Raw genomic sequence first — 15,242 nt, 5'->3', positions numbered from 1 at the left:
GCATCCAGCAACTGCGGACATGTCCACTTCTTTGCCATTGTGAAGAGCACCATTGTGTGGGCATAATCCGATCTCAACCTCCTTGTGACGTTTTTCTCACCTCCCAAATGGGGATGACAACACCTGCCTCCCAGGATCATGAGGGGTCAGTAGGGAAAGCTCTGCACAACTCTAAAACACCACAGGAAGGCAAGACCCACTTTTTTCAGTCAGGTTACTGAATCTTCCAGAACATTCTCTTAAAACTCAATGACTCAATATCCCTGGGTGAGACACTCCAAAACGGTTCAAATGGTCAATTTTATGTTGTGTATATTTTACCACGATAACAATTAAAAAACAACCTCAGTGTTTACTGGACCCCAACGATGGGCCCGGCCCTGGGCTGGCTAAAGATAAAACCAGCTGTCCCTTAGATCCGTACAGAGGAGCCAGTGAAGGGGCACGGCCTGCCTGGGGACCAGCCATCCCTCCCCGCAACACATCGCCTAGGCCTGTGGTTTCTTTTTTTACAACTCAAGCAAAATTTGCCTTCTCCTCTATTACGTTAATGAATTTGCTTTTGTGTAAAGAAAAAATATGTGTTAAATGACTGGCCAGTGACTTGCCTCCCATCAGCCTCCCAGACCAGAGTCAGTGGAGTCTTTAGGAAGTTTCCTTTCTCCCTTAGCTACATGGCTACCCCCAGCCGCAAAGGGGAGTGCGTGTCCCCAGGGAGGCCCAGGCCCAGCCCCACGCGATGCAGGCAGGTTCGAGTCCCACGAAGGGCACCGCTGGGAGAACAGGACCCGGGGTGGGCATTCAAAGGCAGAGCACCCGCAAGGCCAGTAAAGGTTAGTGGAAGGACTCAGGGGGAGACACTGCCTCTTTACCCAAGGTCTGAAATCCCCTGCGAACTCTCTCTCCAGTTGGGGGACCTCGCTGTTTGAAGAACACAGGCACACGAGTCTGGGAGTGAGGCCTCCACCCACGTGCAGCCGGCCCTTGGCTCAGAGGTCCCCAGTGGAGGTACAGCGACGACTCCCTCCGCTTCCCCTCACTGCTGAGCCCTTGTGGCGGGTGAGGCACCCAGCTCAGAGAAGTGTAAGAATCGGCACACCCTCCCCCCCATCACTCAGTAAATATGGGAATTGGTACTCAAATCCGTCTCCTTTCCAGTTGGGTCCATAGCACGTGTCCCTAAGCCGCCTGTCCCCCAATTCTGGCACCTCGCCTAAAGCGGCATTGCATTCATTTCTATTTCCCCCTCGCGTTAGGGCCCAGAGGAAAGGCTTCGGTTTTTCTTGGTGTCTTCTTCAAGCCTGAAGCCATTTCAGAGCAGAAGTCTCCACGTCTGCACAAGTCAGCCCAGCAAGCAGATTCGTCCTGGTCTGATTTTTGCTAATTCTGGCGGGTGATGAGCAGCCTGAGAAAATGAGGTTAAGTTATGTGCATAGAGAGTAGCATCTTACACTCTAATTTTTGGCCCTGTCTCTGAAGAATTCCTGAGCAACTCACCTCTTTCTTTGGGTCTGATTAATCGGTGGGGCCCATGTAAGCCCCCACCCCTCGCCCCGCAGAATCAACAGGGCTCTGGATGTCATTAGCTACTCCAACTGCCTTTTTAAAAAATCTGTTTCACATAAAAGGACAAATGAGAATGAATATTTGCCCGTCTTTAAGACACTAACTACATTCTTTTCCACAGCCTGTCCTCATTACTCCTTCTTTCTTCGGGAGGAATCTGAACACAGCCTGGGCTCCTGCACGCAGGCTTCCTCTCCCAAATCAGATTTTCTGGAAATGTGGCAACTTCGGAGAAGGTGACCCCATTCATTTCTCTCTACCTGTCCTCCCACCCCCCAACCCGACTCACCTCCCAATTCTGAGGTGGCCTGCTTTCCAGGACTCGGATGAACCACCGCCAACTGCACCCCAAGCAGAACAGAAGGGCCTTGGTACTATTTGCTGGAAAAGCAAGAACTTCATCCAAGGACCAGCTTCTTCTCCCCTTTATTTAATAGCATCGTTTATGCCAATAAAATCACAAGAAATACCGGGGTGGGAGGGGGTTGATTCCAGTGGGAGGGGTGGGTCTCCCCCGGAGCCCTCTTAGACCACAGAGGTGGAAATGAGAACAGGCAGGGATGGGTCAGTGGGGCACAGGAGATGGCAGGGAAACAGGGTCTCTCAGACACAGTTCAAGTGCAGCAGGCAAACTTGAATGATGCTTGCCCAGTTCTTGGGACAGGGCTCCTTAGTCTGAATACCATGGTCTGCAGGCCTTAACCTATGTCCCTGCCCTCATCTCCTCCATGCTTCCCCTTGGTCTTAGCACACCAGCCATATGCCCCTCTTTCTGCTCCTCCAAAATACCCAGCCCTTCCAACCCCAGGTCCTTTGCACACCCTACTGCATGAATGCTGCTTCCCCCAGACCTTGCCATGACTCCCTCCTCTTCATCCTTCAGGCTTCTGCTTCAGCAGGCCCATTCCCAAAGGGTGCCTCTCTGACCCTATCACTTTCTCCAGCCTTTCTGCCAGAAAAATACCCTCTGCCCACCGCTCATCCTGTTTTTTTCCTTAGGACCCTAGAATCTGTATGTCTTCTGTCTCTCGCATATCGCACAAGGATGTAATCGCTGTGAAGGCAGGGACTGCCCATCTTCTTCTCCTCTGTCTTCCAGCCCAGAGAACAGTACCCAATACATTCTAGGTGCTCAGTGAATATTTGATGAATGAATGAACAAAAAAACCTATTCCACATAACCCCTGTCCCCCTTTCTCCTTCAGGATTCTGCAATTTTCTTTGAAGAAAATTTAAAAACATTCCTGGGCTTATCTGGATTCAATAAAAGAAAAGAAAAGACTTTGCTCTTAATCTCTTGAAAATGGACCACCGAGGCTTGGAACACCAAGTTCTTAGTGTGAGCAAAATAGAACCTGCAGGCTGAGTTCTAAGAAATGGAGCCTGCCTGGACGTCAGACACAGGTTGTTGAGTGAGTGACCTCACAATATGATTCAATTACCCCAGATCTTAATGGGAATGCGCTTCAGAGTCCAAACCTCAACATGGAAGGCTGAGGGGTGGCTTGGCTTTGACGTTCCTAAGAGAAGGCAGGCTCTCTGAGAAGACGCTACGTCTTCCCATCCACCAAAGGGGGAGATGGGGGGAAAGGGAGAAACCCCAGGATCGGGCGTGTTTGTCTGCTAAGGCTTCGGATGGAAACTGATCCGGGCATGCGTGATCCCCCAAAAATCTGCCAGCCCCCAGAGCGCTGCAGTTACCCTCCGACCACAGCCACATGGAGAATGAAATTAAATCCCACGGAAAGAGTTGACTTTTTTTAACATTATGCAATGTTTGGGTGAAGGAAAGGGGGAGCTATCAGGGGAAAAAAAACCTCCTCTTTTTCCCAGAGTTGAGCAAAGCTATTTCTAGCTTTTAATGATACATTTCACCATCACTGCATGGGGAGTTTTGAGAGGCACGAAGACGGGGCTGTTCTTGTTATGTAACCCGTTTCAAGTAGGAAATTAGCAAGTCCTGAATGAATTCTGTTACTGTGCTCGACTTCTGGAAAGTTTGGAGCGACTACAGTTCTATTTTGAGGTGAGCAAATCCATCATTTATAGATCTCTTCACAAATACCGCCGGGCTTCATGTCACCCTGAAAAGTTTCATAACAAAAACAGTTAAAGTACTTGGGGTGTTGGAACATTTCGTCTCAAAACCTTATTAGCCTGAATAAGGAGTAGGGTAAGGCCTCCCCGTTGCCAAATATTCAAGAATACAAATATCCAAGATCAAATAAATATTCATCTCCCACACACACCCCCGCCCCTTCAAACCCTAGTTTTTTTGTGCATGTTTTTTTTTTTTTTTTTTTTTTAAAGCGAAGCCCAGCAAAATAGTCTGGTCAACAACATAAAAAGCAATGTCTGTTTTTGACGGAGCCGTTGGCCATGAAATCAGTTCTGAGCTATGAAAGCCGCGTCTTGAACACAGCAGCTGGGCGCGAGGACCTTCCTGGTGGTTGAAAACAGGAAACATAAAGGTCTTTCGATCTCAAGTTCCCCCTAGTGGCGCGAAGGGAGCAGTGTCCGCTCGCCCATGGAATTTCACAGCCCAGGCGGCTACTTCGCGAGCACCCCACTAAGGAAAAGTACCATGGGTCGGTCTACCCCGCTGGAGCCCACATCCCAGGGGCTGAGAGCACACGCCTCCGATCTGCTCAGAGGAGCTGCCACGGGTCTGAGACGCTGCTGGTTTACGATTCTCTTTCTATTCGATAAGCGGAGGATGACCCTTCCGGCCAGTAGGAGGAAACCACCAGCTCACACCTCAAATAGCTCCTAATTAAAACATTGGGCTAGTTGGGCGTGTGCGTAGCTGGTTTCCTGAGATTCGGTCGTTCCCAACGCTGCGATCCTCTGGAAATGAAGAAAGTCTCCTGCAGATGATAACACGGACGCGTGCGGGAGGCAGGGGGATGGGGGCGAGGACTCTCAACCTTGGCACGCCGGACATCTGGCGCCGACTAATTCCATGTTGTGGGGGCCGTCCTGCAGCATCGCTGGCTTCTCCCTCATTAGGTCCCTCAGCAGCCCACCCCAACAGGGACAACCGAAAGTGCCTTCTGGCACTACTGTGAGTCCCTTGGGGGACAAAAGCGCCCCTGGCTGAGAGGCACTGGGTGAAATGAATAAAACATGTCCTCTGCTTCGTACACAACAGCTTGCAAACCTCTTCTGCCTCAAACTTAGGTGACTGCGTTCCTTTTTTATTATGCTCAGCTAGCCATGGTGTAAGACGTCATTAGCACTGCTACAGCGCTCAGGGATTCATGAGTTGCGTGTATCACCCAGTGTTTGTCACCACACGTGCCCCCCTTAATACCCACAGTGACTGGATAGATTCCTAAATCTATCACCTGATTTAAAAAAAAAAAAAAAAAAAAAGTGGGACACCTGGGTGGCTCAGTGGGTTAAAGCCTCTGCCTTGGGCTCAGGTCATGATCCCAGGGTCCTGGGATCAAGCCTTACATCAGGCTCTCTGCTCAGCGGGGAGCCTGCTTCCTCCTCTCTCTCTCTGTCTGCCTCTCTGCCTACTTGTGATCTCTGTCGAATAAACAAATAAAATCTTTAAAAAAATACATGAAAAAAATTTTTTAAATTTTTAAAAAAGGTTTCTGAACTGATCAAGGACCGTGCGTATAAATAAAAAATGAATCTTATAAAATGCTCTTTTACCTACTATCGATCACCTTTTGAAATTATGCCATGTCTGTAACAGACGACAGTAGAGAATAAACAACAATGCATGGGTTGGGAATGGGATTTTTTTTTTCCTTTTTCTTTTTGCCAAAATCGCAGTTAACTTTAACTGGAGAAAAAGCTATTTACACTTTTTGTACCGTGAGTTACACAGAAAACAGCATTATAATAAAAAGCCTTCATTTTGACACCAGAATTCATGGTTCCGCACAAATTAAAATGATCCCCCGGAGACATAAAGTACACAAGCTTTATTGGGCAACAGCAACGGGCTGGGCTGGCAGACAATGAAAGGAGAACCGCTCGGAGCACGCAGGATCACATGGGTATCATCACAGGATCGAGAATTTAAATCATCTGGGAGTCCCTGCTAAATTAAAGCATCCTGTACCAGAGCTGCTCTCTCATGACAAAATACTGTCCTGGTGAGAGTCTGCAAGGCGGACTCTACTAACCTACTAACGGGACGGCCACGGACTCCTAGGAGAGTTTACAGTTAGCCCCAGAGCGACAAAATCATAATTTAGCCACAGCTTTATTTGTGCACCCCCCCCACTTGTCCCTGCCCCCACCCCAACAAACGCAGTATTCACTGACGGAACCCAGCGACCTGAACAGACAGCACCCGTGGCCATGCGGTGACCAGGACGGGTCCACGGGTACAGGTGCCGCAGAGCAAGGAGGTGCTGCGGAGCTCAAGGTCATTGGGGCGCTGCTCACGACATCATCTGCCTCTCCGCTCCATTCAGAAACATACACTTGTCCAAGACAAAATGAACATCATTAATGGAAATATTTCCCCGTAAGTATACGCAACAATTTCCTTTACATTAAAGGAAGGGAGGAGAAATAAAATCGGTTGTATTTACAAAGCTCCTTGTAGGTTTCTTAATGAAAACAAAGCTGGGAGTAACGGGATTTTAATGCAAACCAAGCATCTCATCCAAAAACTGGAGATGACACAGTCACATACACACACGCACTGAAACACACACAGGAGATTAAAGATAAAAAACAGCTGACAGGTGTTTGCCTTCAATAGGATGGAGCGGAAGCACATGTAGGTCCCATCGGCAATTTTGGCAAAGGTTTAAAATGCTGCCCCATAAAGGCATGAGGGCGTTCCCATCCCCACCCCAGTAAAAACAAAACAAAGTATAAAAGCAAAGTCTGGAGGAAGAATAGGCATTATTGTGTCAATTTCCAATGAGCACAAAACTCAAAATACATTCAAAAGTTGTCAGTGTGACCTTAACTTTCAGCAGAGAACACACCGGGGGAAGGGGTCAGCAGACATTCAAGATTACTAGGACACAAAAGGGCTTCACTTATTAGGGGACGCTGGCCGGGGACCCGGAGAACACTACCATCGCAGTGGGGGACATCCCAGCTCTTGATCTCCCAGCTCCCGGCGGCTACAAACAGGTGGTTTGCCCCGATGTCAGGATGCCCCCAGGGATGCCCTCCAGGGCTCGGGAGCCACGTCTGCCACTCCAAGCAGCCATGGCCAATGCAACTGGCCTGGCCCAGCACCGCGGGCAACACGCACCTGTGCCCACACAGCTGCCAAACCAGGATCCACACTGTCAGGCACCAGAAATCACTGAAGATGGAGAAGCTCGTCTGGTCGTTTTCTTCGAGGAAGGAAGGGGAAAGGAGAAACCACAAACAGATCCCACGGTCCTCACGCACACACAACCATCACCGCAAGATCAAGCAAAAATCATCATAAAACAAAAGTGCTTACTGGAACACAGATACATAATGGTGTCAGAGGGTCGGGGGGTTGTCATTTCTACTTTAAGGAGAAATGTTTGAACAGCACTGATTGCGTGTTGTGGGGCCTCTGGCCTCGAATTAAATCAGCTATCACAGACTTAGGTCCCACTGAGGTCCAAGGTGAGGGGAAGGGGTCAGTGGTGCTTCTTAAATTCTTTCCAGATTGGGAAACCGAGAAAAAGATCAACAGAATCCTTATGCTTAAGGTTAATGAACTCAGGAGCTTCCTGTGAAGTAGCTCCGGTGTTTGTCCTCCCCCGCAACTAAGACAACCCGCGTGTGCTGCACTTCTCTCTGCTGGGATGAGGCTGACCTGGGCAGGCGACCATCCTGTACTCTCACCGACTGGAGGCTCCCACCCTTTGAGGGCACACACGTTCCTGGACACTCGAGGCCCCCCAGCAGGTGGTGTACGCAGGCTGCCCAGTGACGGTGGTCTGGGCTCCACTTGGATTTCGGTCCCTCTGGCCCTTAACTGCCTCTACTAGAGTGTGGCTGAGACAACAGAACATGGTTTTTAACAGCAAGACAGACATCCATCAACTTCCAGGGGGAGGTCGGGCTGGAGGGCTTCTTCAGCCTCTCTGGAAAGCTTCCTTCCTGGGAGATGGCAAGCCGCAGCTCAGGTGTGGACTTTAAAAGTCAACTCATGGGCGCCTGGGTGGCTCAGTGGGTTAAGCCGCTGCCTTCAGCTCAGGTCATGATCTCAGAGTCCTGGGATCGAGTCCCACATCGGGCTCTCTGCTGAGCAGAGAGCCTGCTTCCCTCTCTCTCTCTCTGGCTGCCTCTCCGTCTACTTGTGATTTCTCTCTGTCAAATTAATAAATTTAAAAAAAAAAAAAATCTTAAAAAAAAAAAATAAATAAAAAATAAAAGTCAACTCACACACCTGGATCACTTGGGACTTGAGGGATAAAACCAGAGAGACCACCTCCCACTATCTGCTGAACGTCTGCCATTTCCTAGCAATGGTTCCTTAAGACCTACCCCAGGAGCCATCCCGTCTGTGCAGAAGGCCAGGATCGCGGTTTACAAACTCAGAACAGAATAACGTAAGACTTATCATCAGCCTTCCAAAAAGACAGAACCAAGTGTGAACCTCTGAGCCCCACACTCAGCTCCCCTCCCTTTGAAACTGGGAAACATCACTCAGGAAGAAGTCAGACGTGTTCGATCTTTCACAGAGTTTTAGACCAAGGTCCTAGTCCCAAATAACTATTCACCCACTGCAACCTGTATTCTCTGTGGGTCTGTGCGGCAGGAATAGCCGGCACAAGCAAAGACGAGTGCAGAAACGCAGTCTTCACACAGAAGCACATCAGCAGCCAGCTTACCGGTGCCTGAAACCTGCGGTCATTTTATGAAGTTTCAAAGGGGCAGCACCCATGCAGGAGCATATGAAGAGTGCTCCCGGGCAAGGGGACCACCGCCTGCTCCACGCACCCCCAGCTCCCCCAGAGCCGGCTGCCCAGAGGGTAGTGGGTGCCACCACCAGCCGGAACCCGCAGCCCTGAAGCCCACACAAGCAGAAGGGGCCAAAGGAATTCATCCAAGTCCAAGATCTCGAGCATGGTCAGCTCTGGAAGATCAACCGGCCAAGCCCTGATGGCAGGCGCCGAGGGACTCAGAACCCCGAGGATGCCTTGCCCTGCCAGGTCCAGGCCTTGCACACCCCCTTCCTCCTCTGAAACGAGAAGCCACAGCTTTATGAGAAACACATGGGCGTGTAGTCTATCCCCGTGGGGCGGGGATCGATACTGCCAGCTGCCTTTAAGCAAGTTCCCTTCGAAAGCCGTAGGCAGTGTGACGGACCCCAGACCCCAGGGCCCTGGAGCGGCAGCCCGGGCCTCCTCCCACCGGGGCTGCCCCCGACGAATGACGCACAGCAACATGGGATATGCCTCTGCCTTAGTCATTCAGCCTCCTAATGGGAAACAGACCTCTGTGGAGCAGAGAGCCCCCGTCCCTGACCTTGCACTCAGGACTCGGACGGGCCCGGCCACATGTGCAACATTGTCTAAAGAATTAGTGGAGTCTCTTATCCCTCTGTCGACACACTGAGGAGCTGTTCAGTGGCACGTTTCCTGCTGCAACAACTCTGCTGAAAATGTCTGAGGGTGTCCTCAGCCGGCCGCGGGCTTGGTTATCGTTACCAGGTCCGAAGAAAGCAGGAGAACATCTCCGAAGATTCTTTGACGAGGTGGCAGGTGGAGCTAAGTCGAGCGCTGGAGGTGTTGAGTCTGAGGGAAGAGGCCGGACTGGATTGGTGGCACCCTCTGTCTCTCCCTCCTCTCCTTTGCTCTGTGTCACTCTAGGAAGCAGGTGCAGCCTCGGAGAGCAGCACTGCCTCGGACAGGACAAGCCGCATCTCCCCCTTGAGATGACTGCCTGCGCAACTTTCTACCGAAGTCACTGTCTTTCCCCACAAACCTATCCCAAGGGCTTTTACATTTCTCCGAAGCCGGCTTTTAAGAGTAAGAAAGATGTAAAGAGTATACACACACATGAGGACTGCTGATCACAAAAACAGAAACCCCTCTACGATCGTCAACTAGACAGAAACCCTTATCGCATGACAACAGAAAGCAAGTCCTCGGAAGCTTGCCCAGTGACGCACGGATTAATCGTCAGCGGAGCCGCCGGCTTTAACATATGTACATTCGCTGCGGGCCAAACCGCGAGGGGCCCGAGCAGGCCCGCGGGGTCCCCTCCAGGGACCTCCCCGATCGTCCGACGTCAGGACCCCAAGCGGAGCCTCTTCGCGTCAAAACTGCACGTGTTAGCGAGGCCTGCACGACCCACAGGCAGCGGGTAAGAAAAACACAACTTGAACTCTGCCCGGCAGGAGAGCGCCGAGGCCGCGGCGCCCTGGGTCGACGCCGCCTACGACGTGAGCTTCGAGTAGCTGGGCGGGGAGAACCGTCTCCGCAGGTACTTGAGAACGTACAGGGGCAGGCAGCTGACCAGAGTGATCACGGACACCTTCCACAAGAACGACAGAGTGGCGATGAAGTACACATCTGCAAGCAAACGGGAAGACTGTGGTGAGTGGGCGGAATGTTCTGGAAGGCCTATGCGGCTCAGAATAGCCGGCACAGCTCTGATGGGGGGTAAGTGGGGGCAGAGCTGTCTCTGCATGGGATCCCGTCACCGACACACGGTCTCTGGGCACTGGCCCTTTCCTTGGGCTCAGTCTCCCGGGGCCTGGACTCTCGCCGGCCCCTCCTCTCTCTGACCTGCTTCTGCGGCTGAATTCACGGACAGCCAGTGAAATGCTGTTTCCAGCACCAGGGAAAGAAAACCAGGGGCACAAACGATTCTTACGGGTGTTTCTGATGTGGAATCTGACAGCACGTCAGATTTTCTATATCCACCCCACCGCCCAAGAGCAGAAAGGGCCTCGTTTCCCTTCATTTTCCCTTTGCCTCTGGGATGATCACCAAAGCTACGGGCAGCCGGGCCTGAGGGCTGTGCCAAGCTGGAAACGGGGGGTAGCCTCCGGGGGCTTCCAGCTAAGGACGGGCGCCCCCATCTGCTGCAGGACAGTAAGCCCGCAGTCCAGAGGATTCTGTGAGAGCAGAGCAGGGTTCACGGGCTTCCGCGCAGTGGCGCACAGGAGGGGGTGGGAGGCAGGTGGCTGGCACCGGCCACAGTCCCGCTGAATGCCCGGCCGTGGAGCCCACACACAGCTGCCCATCCGGCCCGTGGCAGCTTCCCGAGGGCAGAGCTCACCACCCCAAGCCACAGAGCACACGACAGGTGCTCACGAAACCCATCCGGACGGACTCTCGGGACAAGTGTGAAACTCCTCGAAGACTTCACTTTTCACAGATGTCCGTCTTCCCTTTACCCGAACCTGAAGGACCGTTTGCTGACCAGCAAGAGACGTCATCGGAGGGGTTACAGGGAAAGGCGGAGTTTCTCCACCCTGTGATAAGGACACATCCTGTGGGGCTATCCCTTATTCATGAGCGAGACCTGGACGTCTGACCTCTCCACAGCCCCCCGGAGCCCGGCGCAGTGACCGGCTCCCTGGAGAACCCCAGCCAGTCTTTGCTGAACTCAATGGGATCCCTTCTAAGCCAGTTCACACAGTGTGCTTTTCAAAGGAAACCCTACTGACATCAAGCCGGAGAGCCTCTGTTCCAGGAAGCTGAGTCACAGCTGCCACTTGCCCCAAGGGGACGCCAGGAACAACATGGGGACCACTGAGTGCCAAGGCCTGCAGGACAAAGAGCTCAGGACGGGTCCCGGGGGGGCCCCGAGACCCTGCGGCCAGGCTGCGGCTGCGGGGGGAGGGGAGGGGCTGGAAGGTGTCTTACCGATGAATTCGTGTAGGAACACCAGGGAGGCGATGTAGCAGGCCAGACTGAGCAGCTCGGCCACCGTCATGAGCCAGTGCCATGTCTGGATGGTCAGGGCCACCATCAGCAGCTCGGTGAGGATCAGTGACGTGAAGGAAATCGCCACGATGTGCACGAACTCGGACTCAAACAGCAGCAGGGCCCCGTACATGATGGTGCTCCCTGCGAAGGCAGAGGAAGCCGGCGTCCCACACGGTCCGGCCCGCAGCCGCCACCCTCCCCCTCGCCCTCCCCATCCGGGGCTCCCAAGGCTCCCGGGGCCTGCTCCCAAGCAGGGGCTCCTTTCTGTTTGTTTTCTGTTTAGACATGAAAGATGGCGCTTGACGAGTGGTGCTTTATGGAGGTTTGAAAGAGGTGCCCTGTCCTGGTGTCCTATTTTCCCACTGGACTTTATATAATAAGGAGTCTAAAACTGTAGGGGAGAGGGAGGAAAGAGAGAGAAAGAGGGAGGGAGAGAGATGGAGAGAAGAAAATCAGGAGAGACAGGAAAGAGGAACTATCAGGGTGGATGGAACAGGAAAGAGAAATCGAAACTTTATTATTTAAAATGACAGAGGCAAGCGGTCACAAAAGGCAAATACTGTGGATATTCTACTTCTAGGAGGGATCCAAAGTAGTCACCTCCATAGAGACGAAAGGGAAGCGGGGATGGGGACAGAGTTTCCATTTGTCAAGATGGAAAAGTTCTGCGGCTGTTTTCTTGCAACAGTGTAACACTGTAAATGTACAACGTAACTCACCACCGTGAATACACTGTGCGCTAGCGAACTGTGCCCCTAAGAAGGGTTAAGATGGTGAATCTTCGGTCATGTGTTATCTTAACCACCCCTCTCCCCCACACACGAAATGACAGAGGTAGCCCAGAGACACTCAGTGTCGTGCCCCTGTAACAAGGCGAGAAAGGAAAGTGGCGGAGGGTACGGGGTCCGTACCTAGCACAGCAGAAACCAAACCGATGGTGCAGTGCCAGAGTATTACTAGATGCTAAACCCCAAAACTCCTCACATTACCGCCCAACCTGACAGGGTTCGAGAGGGAGGGCTGACACGGCGCTTCCTGCTCATTGTCTATGAAATTCTATACATAAAACGTAGCTGCATAATCAATGCACATATTATACTTTGAGAGACTTCTTAAAAATGCCCCCCTCTATTTTTTAATGACAATTTAACCTCCTGCCAACAAATTCACTGGTTTCTACACCTTCTGGTTGCATGCCCTGTCAGTAAGACCTCCCAATACACAACGTGCATCTGTAAATTCTATGTCGGTGCTTGGGCAGACACAGACAGATACCAGGACCATGACATAATTATATGCACATTATAAAACATACATAAAGACAGAATTAAACACCAGAAGGGTCTGGATATTTTCTTCTCCTACAAGTCATCCTACAGTCTCTGCAATCCAGGGGCCCTCTCTGGAGGCCGCTGAGGTAAACACATCTTTCAAAAACTAGAACTTGACCTCAGAAAAAGTATCAGAACATTCCAGAAAGCAACCACTTTTTGTTACAATGGCTTAAGCATCTTGGCAGGTTTTGAGTAGTATTCGTTATCTTTTTCTCTGACTTTATCTCATGAGGCAGACGGCACCACCTCTCAGATCTACTGCTCTGCTGAATGTTCTAGTCCTCAGAACATGCTGAGCAGGGCCTCCCCTGGAGCACACTATCCCGCTCCTTAACCAAATTTTAGGGCTCCAGCTTCTTTCCTTCGTGCTCTACAGACAACAGACAAGTTGACCCTGAGCACTGCCTTACCTTGATAGATGCTAATCAAAACCCATATTAGGAAGGTCTTGTAGGACAACGGTCTTCCCTAAATGAGGAAGCGAGAAAGAACAGGTTACTACCACGCTGGGCTCCTCCACTAACGAGGCAATCTGCCTGTTTTCATTTAAAAATAAAGGGGGAGGGGTCTTGCACATATCTGAACTCACTAGAGAAATTACATTTTTTAAAGAGAATTGATAGAAGGTGGAAATAAATCTGCTCTTTAGTAAAATTCCTTGGGGACAAATAAATCATACACCGACACACACCACACACACCACACCACAGGCAGCACGCACACACTTTTTGGAAGCGTACGCAAGGACGTTTCCAGGAGCAGACACCAGCTAAGGCTGGAGGATGGAACCGTCAGGCATTTCTTTTTTAAGTTGTTAATTGGTTTGTTGGCAACACACTGCAATAGTACACATATTGCTGTACTGTTCAATATTCTTTACAAGCGCAAATGCTACTTTTTTAAGAAAAATAAAATAAAATCCCACGCCTTCCTCTACCAAACTAGCAGTTCCAGTCAGTGTGTTCAAACCAGATACGGAGGGTCTGTGTGAAATCAATTAGCAGTAGGGAGAGAGGGAGAGAGAAGGGGAGGGGGGAGGCAGGACTGAGGGAGGGGAGGGGGAGTCCAGTGAACCTTGAGGAGATCCTTGTAGAGCTCAGGATACAGCATGGCAACTTCCGACTTGACATCTTTGTCCAGGACCAGAGAAAACACAGGAAACATGGTGTAAATGGTGGAGTACCTGGGGGTGGGGGGAGGGAGGGGCGGAAATCACCACAGGTAAGACCCAGCTGAAGGAAAATGAGCAATTCGTTTCTCCAGCTTCTGCAACTCAATCTCCACCCATCCATTCCTTCAACAACCGCCCACTGCGTGCCTGTTCTGTGCCAGGGCTGATTTTAAGCTTGGGAGATTCAGATGAAAAACTGATGGAAACATCTGCCCTCGGAGAGCTTTCATACTAGTCAGTGAGTCAACAGAGTCGGTAAACTACACCGTGTGTTGCAGGTACGTGCTAAGAAGGAAGCTCTAATGGAGGGGAGGGAAGGAGACATGGGGGTGGTGTCATTTTCGAGAGGGTGCCCAAAGGATGTGACATTCGAGTAAACACACAGAGAAGGTGAGAGGCAGTCAGGCCCAAGTGGAGGGAAGAGCATCGCAGGCAGAGAGGCAGCATGTGCAAAGGCCCTGAGGCAGGAGTGCATCTTGTTTGAAGAACAGCAAGGCAGCCAGTGCAGCTGGCTGTATGAGTGAGAGGGAGAGAGAAGGAAATGGGAACAGAGAGGGACAAGGGGTCCAGTCATGGAAGGCCACATGCAGCCAAGCTCCAGGAGCCCCTGCCTATACTCTGGCATATTCTCTTGTTTTTCTGGGACCTAACAAAAGATGTCCACCCGTCCAATTAGAAGCAAGCAGAATTTCACTGTCCACTGTCAGAGTGAATGGGCCAACATAAAAAGAAGAAGGCAGGCAACTTTGGTAAGATTCTCCCCCAGGGCCAGCTGGCCTTTCTGTGCTCCTGCCCCTTTCACGACCAGGAGCACGGCCTACATGGGTCTCCATCTAGGGCGTGTGGTACCCAAATTCCACCGATCTGGCAATTCAAAGACTGAACACTTTCTCCGAAGGATCACAAGAAACCTCATGAATTCCAAGTCAGGAATGGGGTTGGGTTTGAGGGCAGCAAGTGTCCCAGGGACACCCTAGTCTAGCAGGTCAGGGGCACGCAGCAGTGAAGCTCCGTTAGGCACGTGCCCCACCCCCCACCAAAGACATCAAGGCTCTGGGCCCCCTTAGAGACCCAGCAGCAGAAGGTTCTACTGGGGTCCATGGCAGGGAAGGTACTTTCCAGAGCTCCCCTTTCACTTTTTCTAAGACCACAATGAAATCACCGAGTCTGAACCTTTGCTCTTGCTTTGATTGTTAATCACCGGTCAGCTCAGACTCTCCTGGGCAAGCATTTTTCCATCTCCAGGTCCAAATGGCCAAGGGCTATGAACCACAGACATATCAGACCCCACTTCCTCAATCTGGTTCCAGGCTTGTC

The 15,242-nt window shown here is 51.3% G+C and overlaps 1 protein-coding gene across 6 annotated transcripts in view; it reads right to left on the bottom strand.

Moving 5' to 3' along the window:
- Positions 1-9,334: 9,334 nt before the first annotated feature.
- The window catches only part of ATP9A (ATPase phospholipid transporting 9A (putative)), a 129,149-nt gene continuing 123,241 nt past the window's right edge, over positions 9,335-15,242 (bottom strand). For 5 of the 6 annotated variants that reach the window (XM_032350329.1, XM_032350333.1, XM_032350332.1 and 2 more), the window contains 4 exons: positions 13,829-13,937; positions 13,165-13,222; positions 11,358-11,561; positions 9,919-10,055 (listed from right to left, as the gene is read on the bottom strand). In XM_032350329.1, the coding sequence (XP_032206220.1) occupies positions 9,919-10,055; positions 11,358-11,561; positions 13,165-13,222; positions 13,829-13,937 (508 nt within the window). Of the gene's footprint in view, positions 10,056-11,357; positions 11,562-13,164; positions 13,223-13,828; positions 13,938-15,242 lie in introns of all 6 variants that reach the window. The other variant, XM_032350328.1, reaches the window with a different exon arrangement.

The sequence above is a fragment of the Mustela erminea genome, chromosome 7 (genome assembly GCF_009829155.1).
Source record: "Mustela erminea isolate mMusErm1 chromosome 7, mMusErm1.Pri, whole genome shotgun sequence".
Classification (NCBI taxonomy): Eukaryota; Metazoa; Chordata; class Mammalia; order Carnivora; family Mustelidae; genus Mustela; species Mustela erminea.
This window is presented reverse-complemented; position numbering and strand designations above follow the sequence as displayed.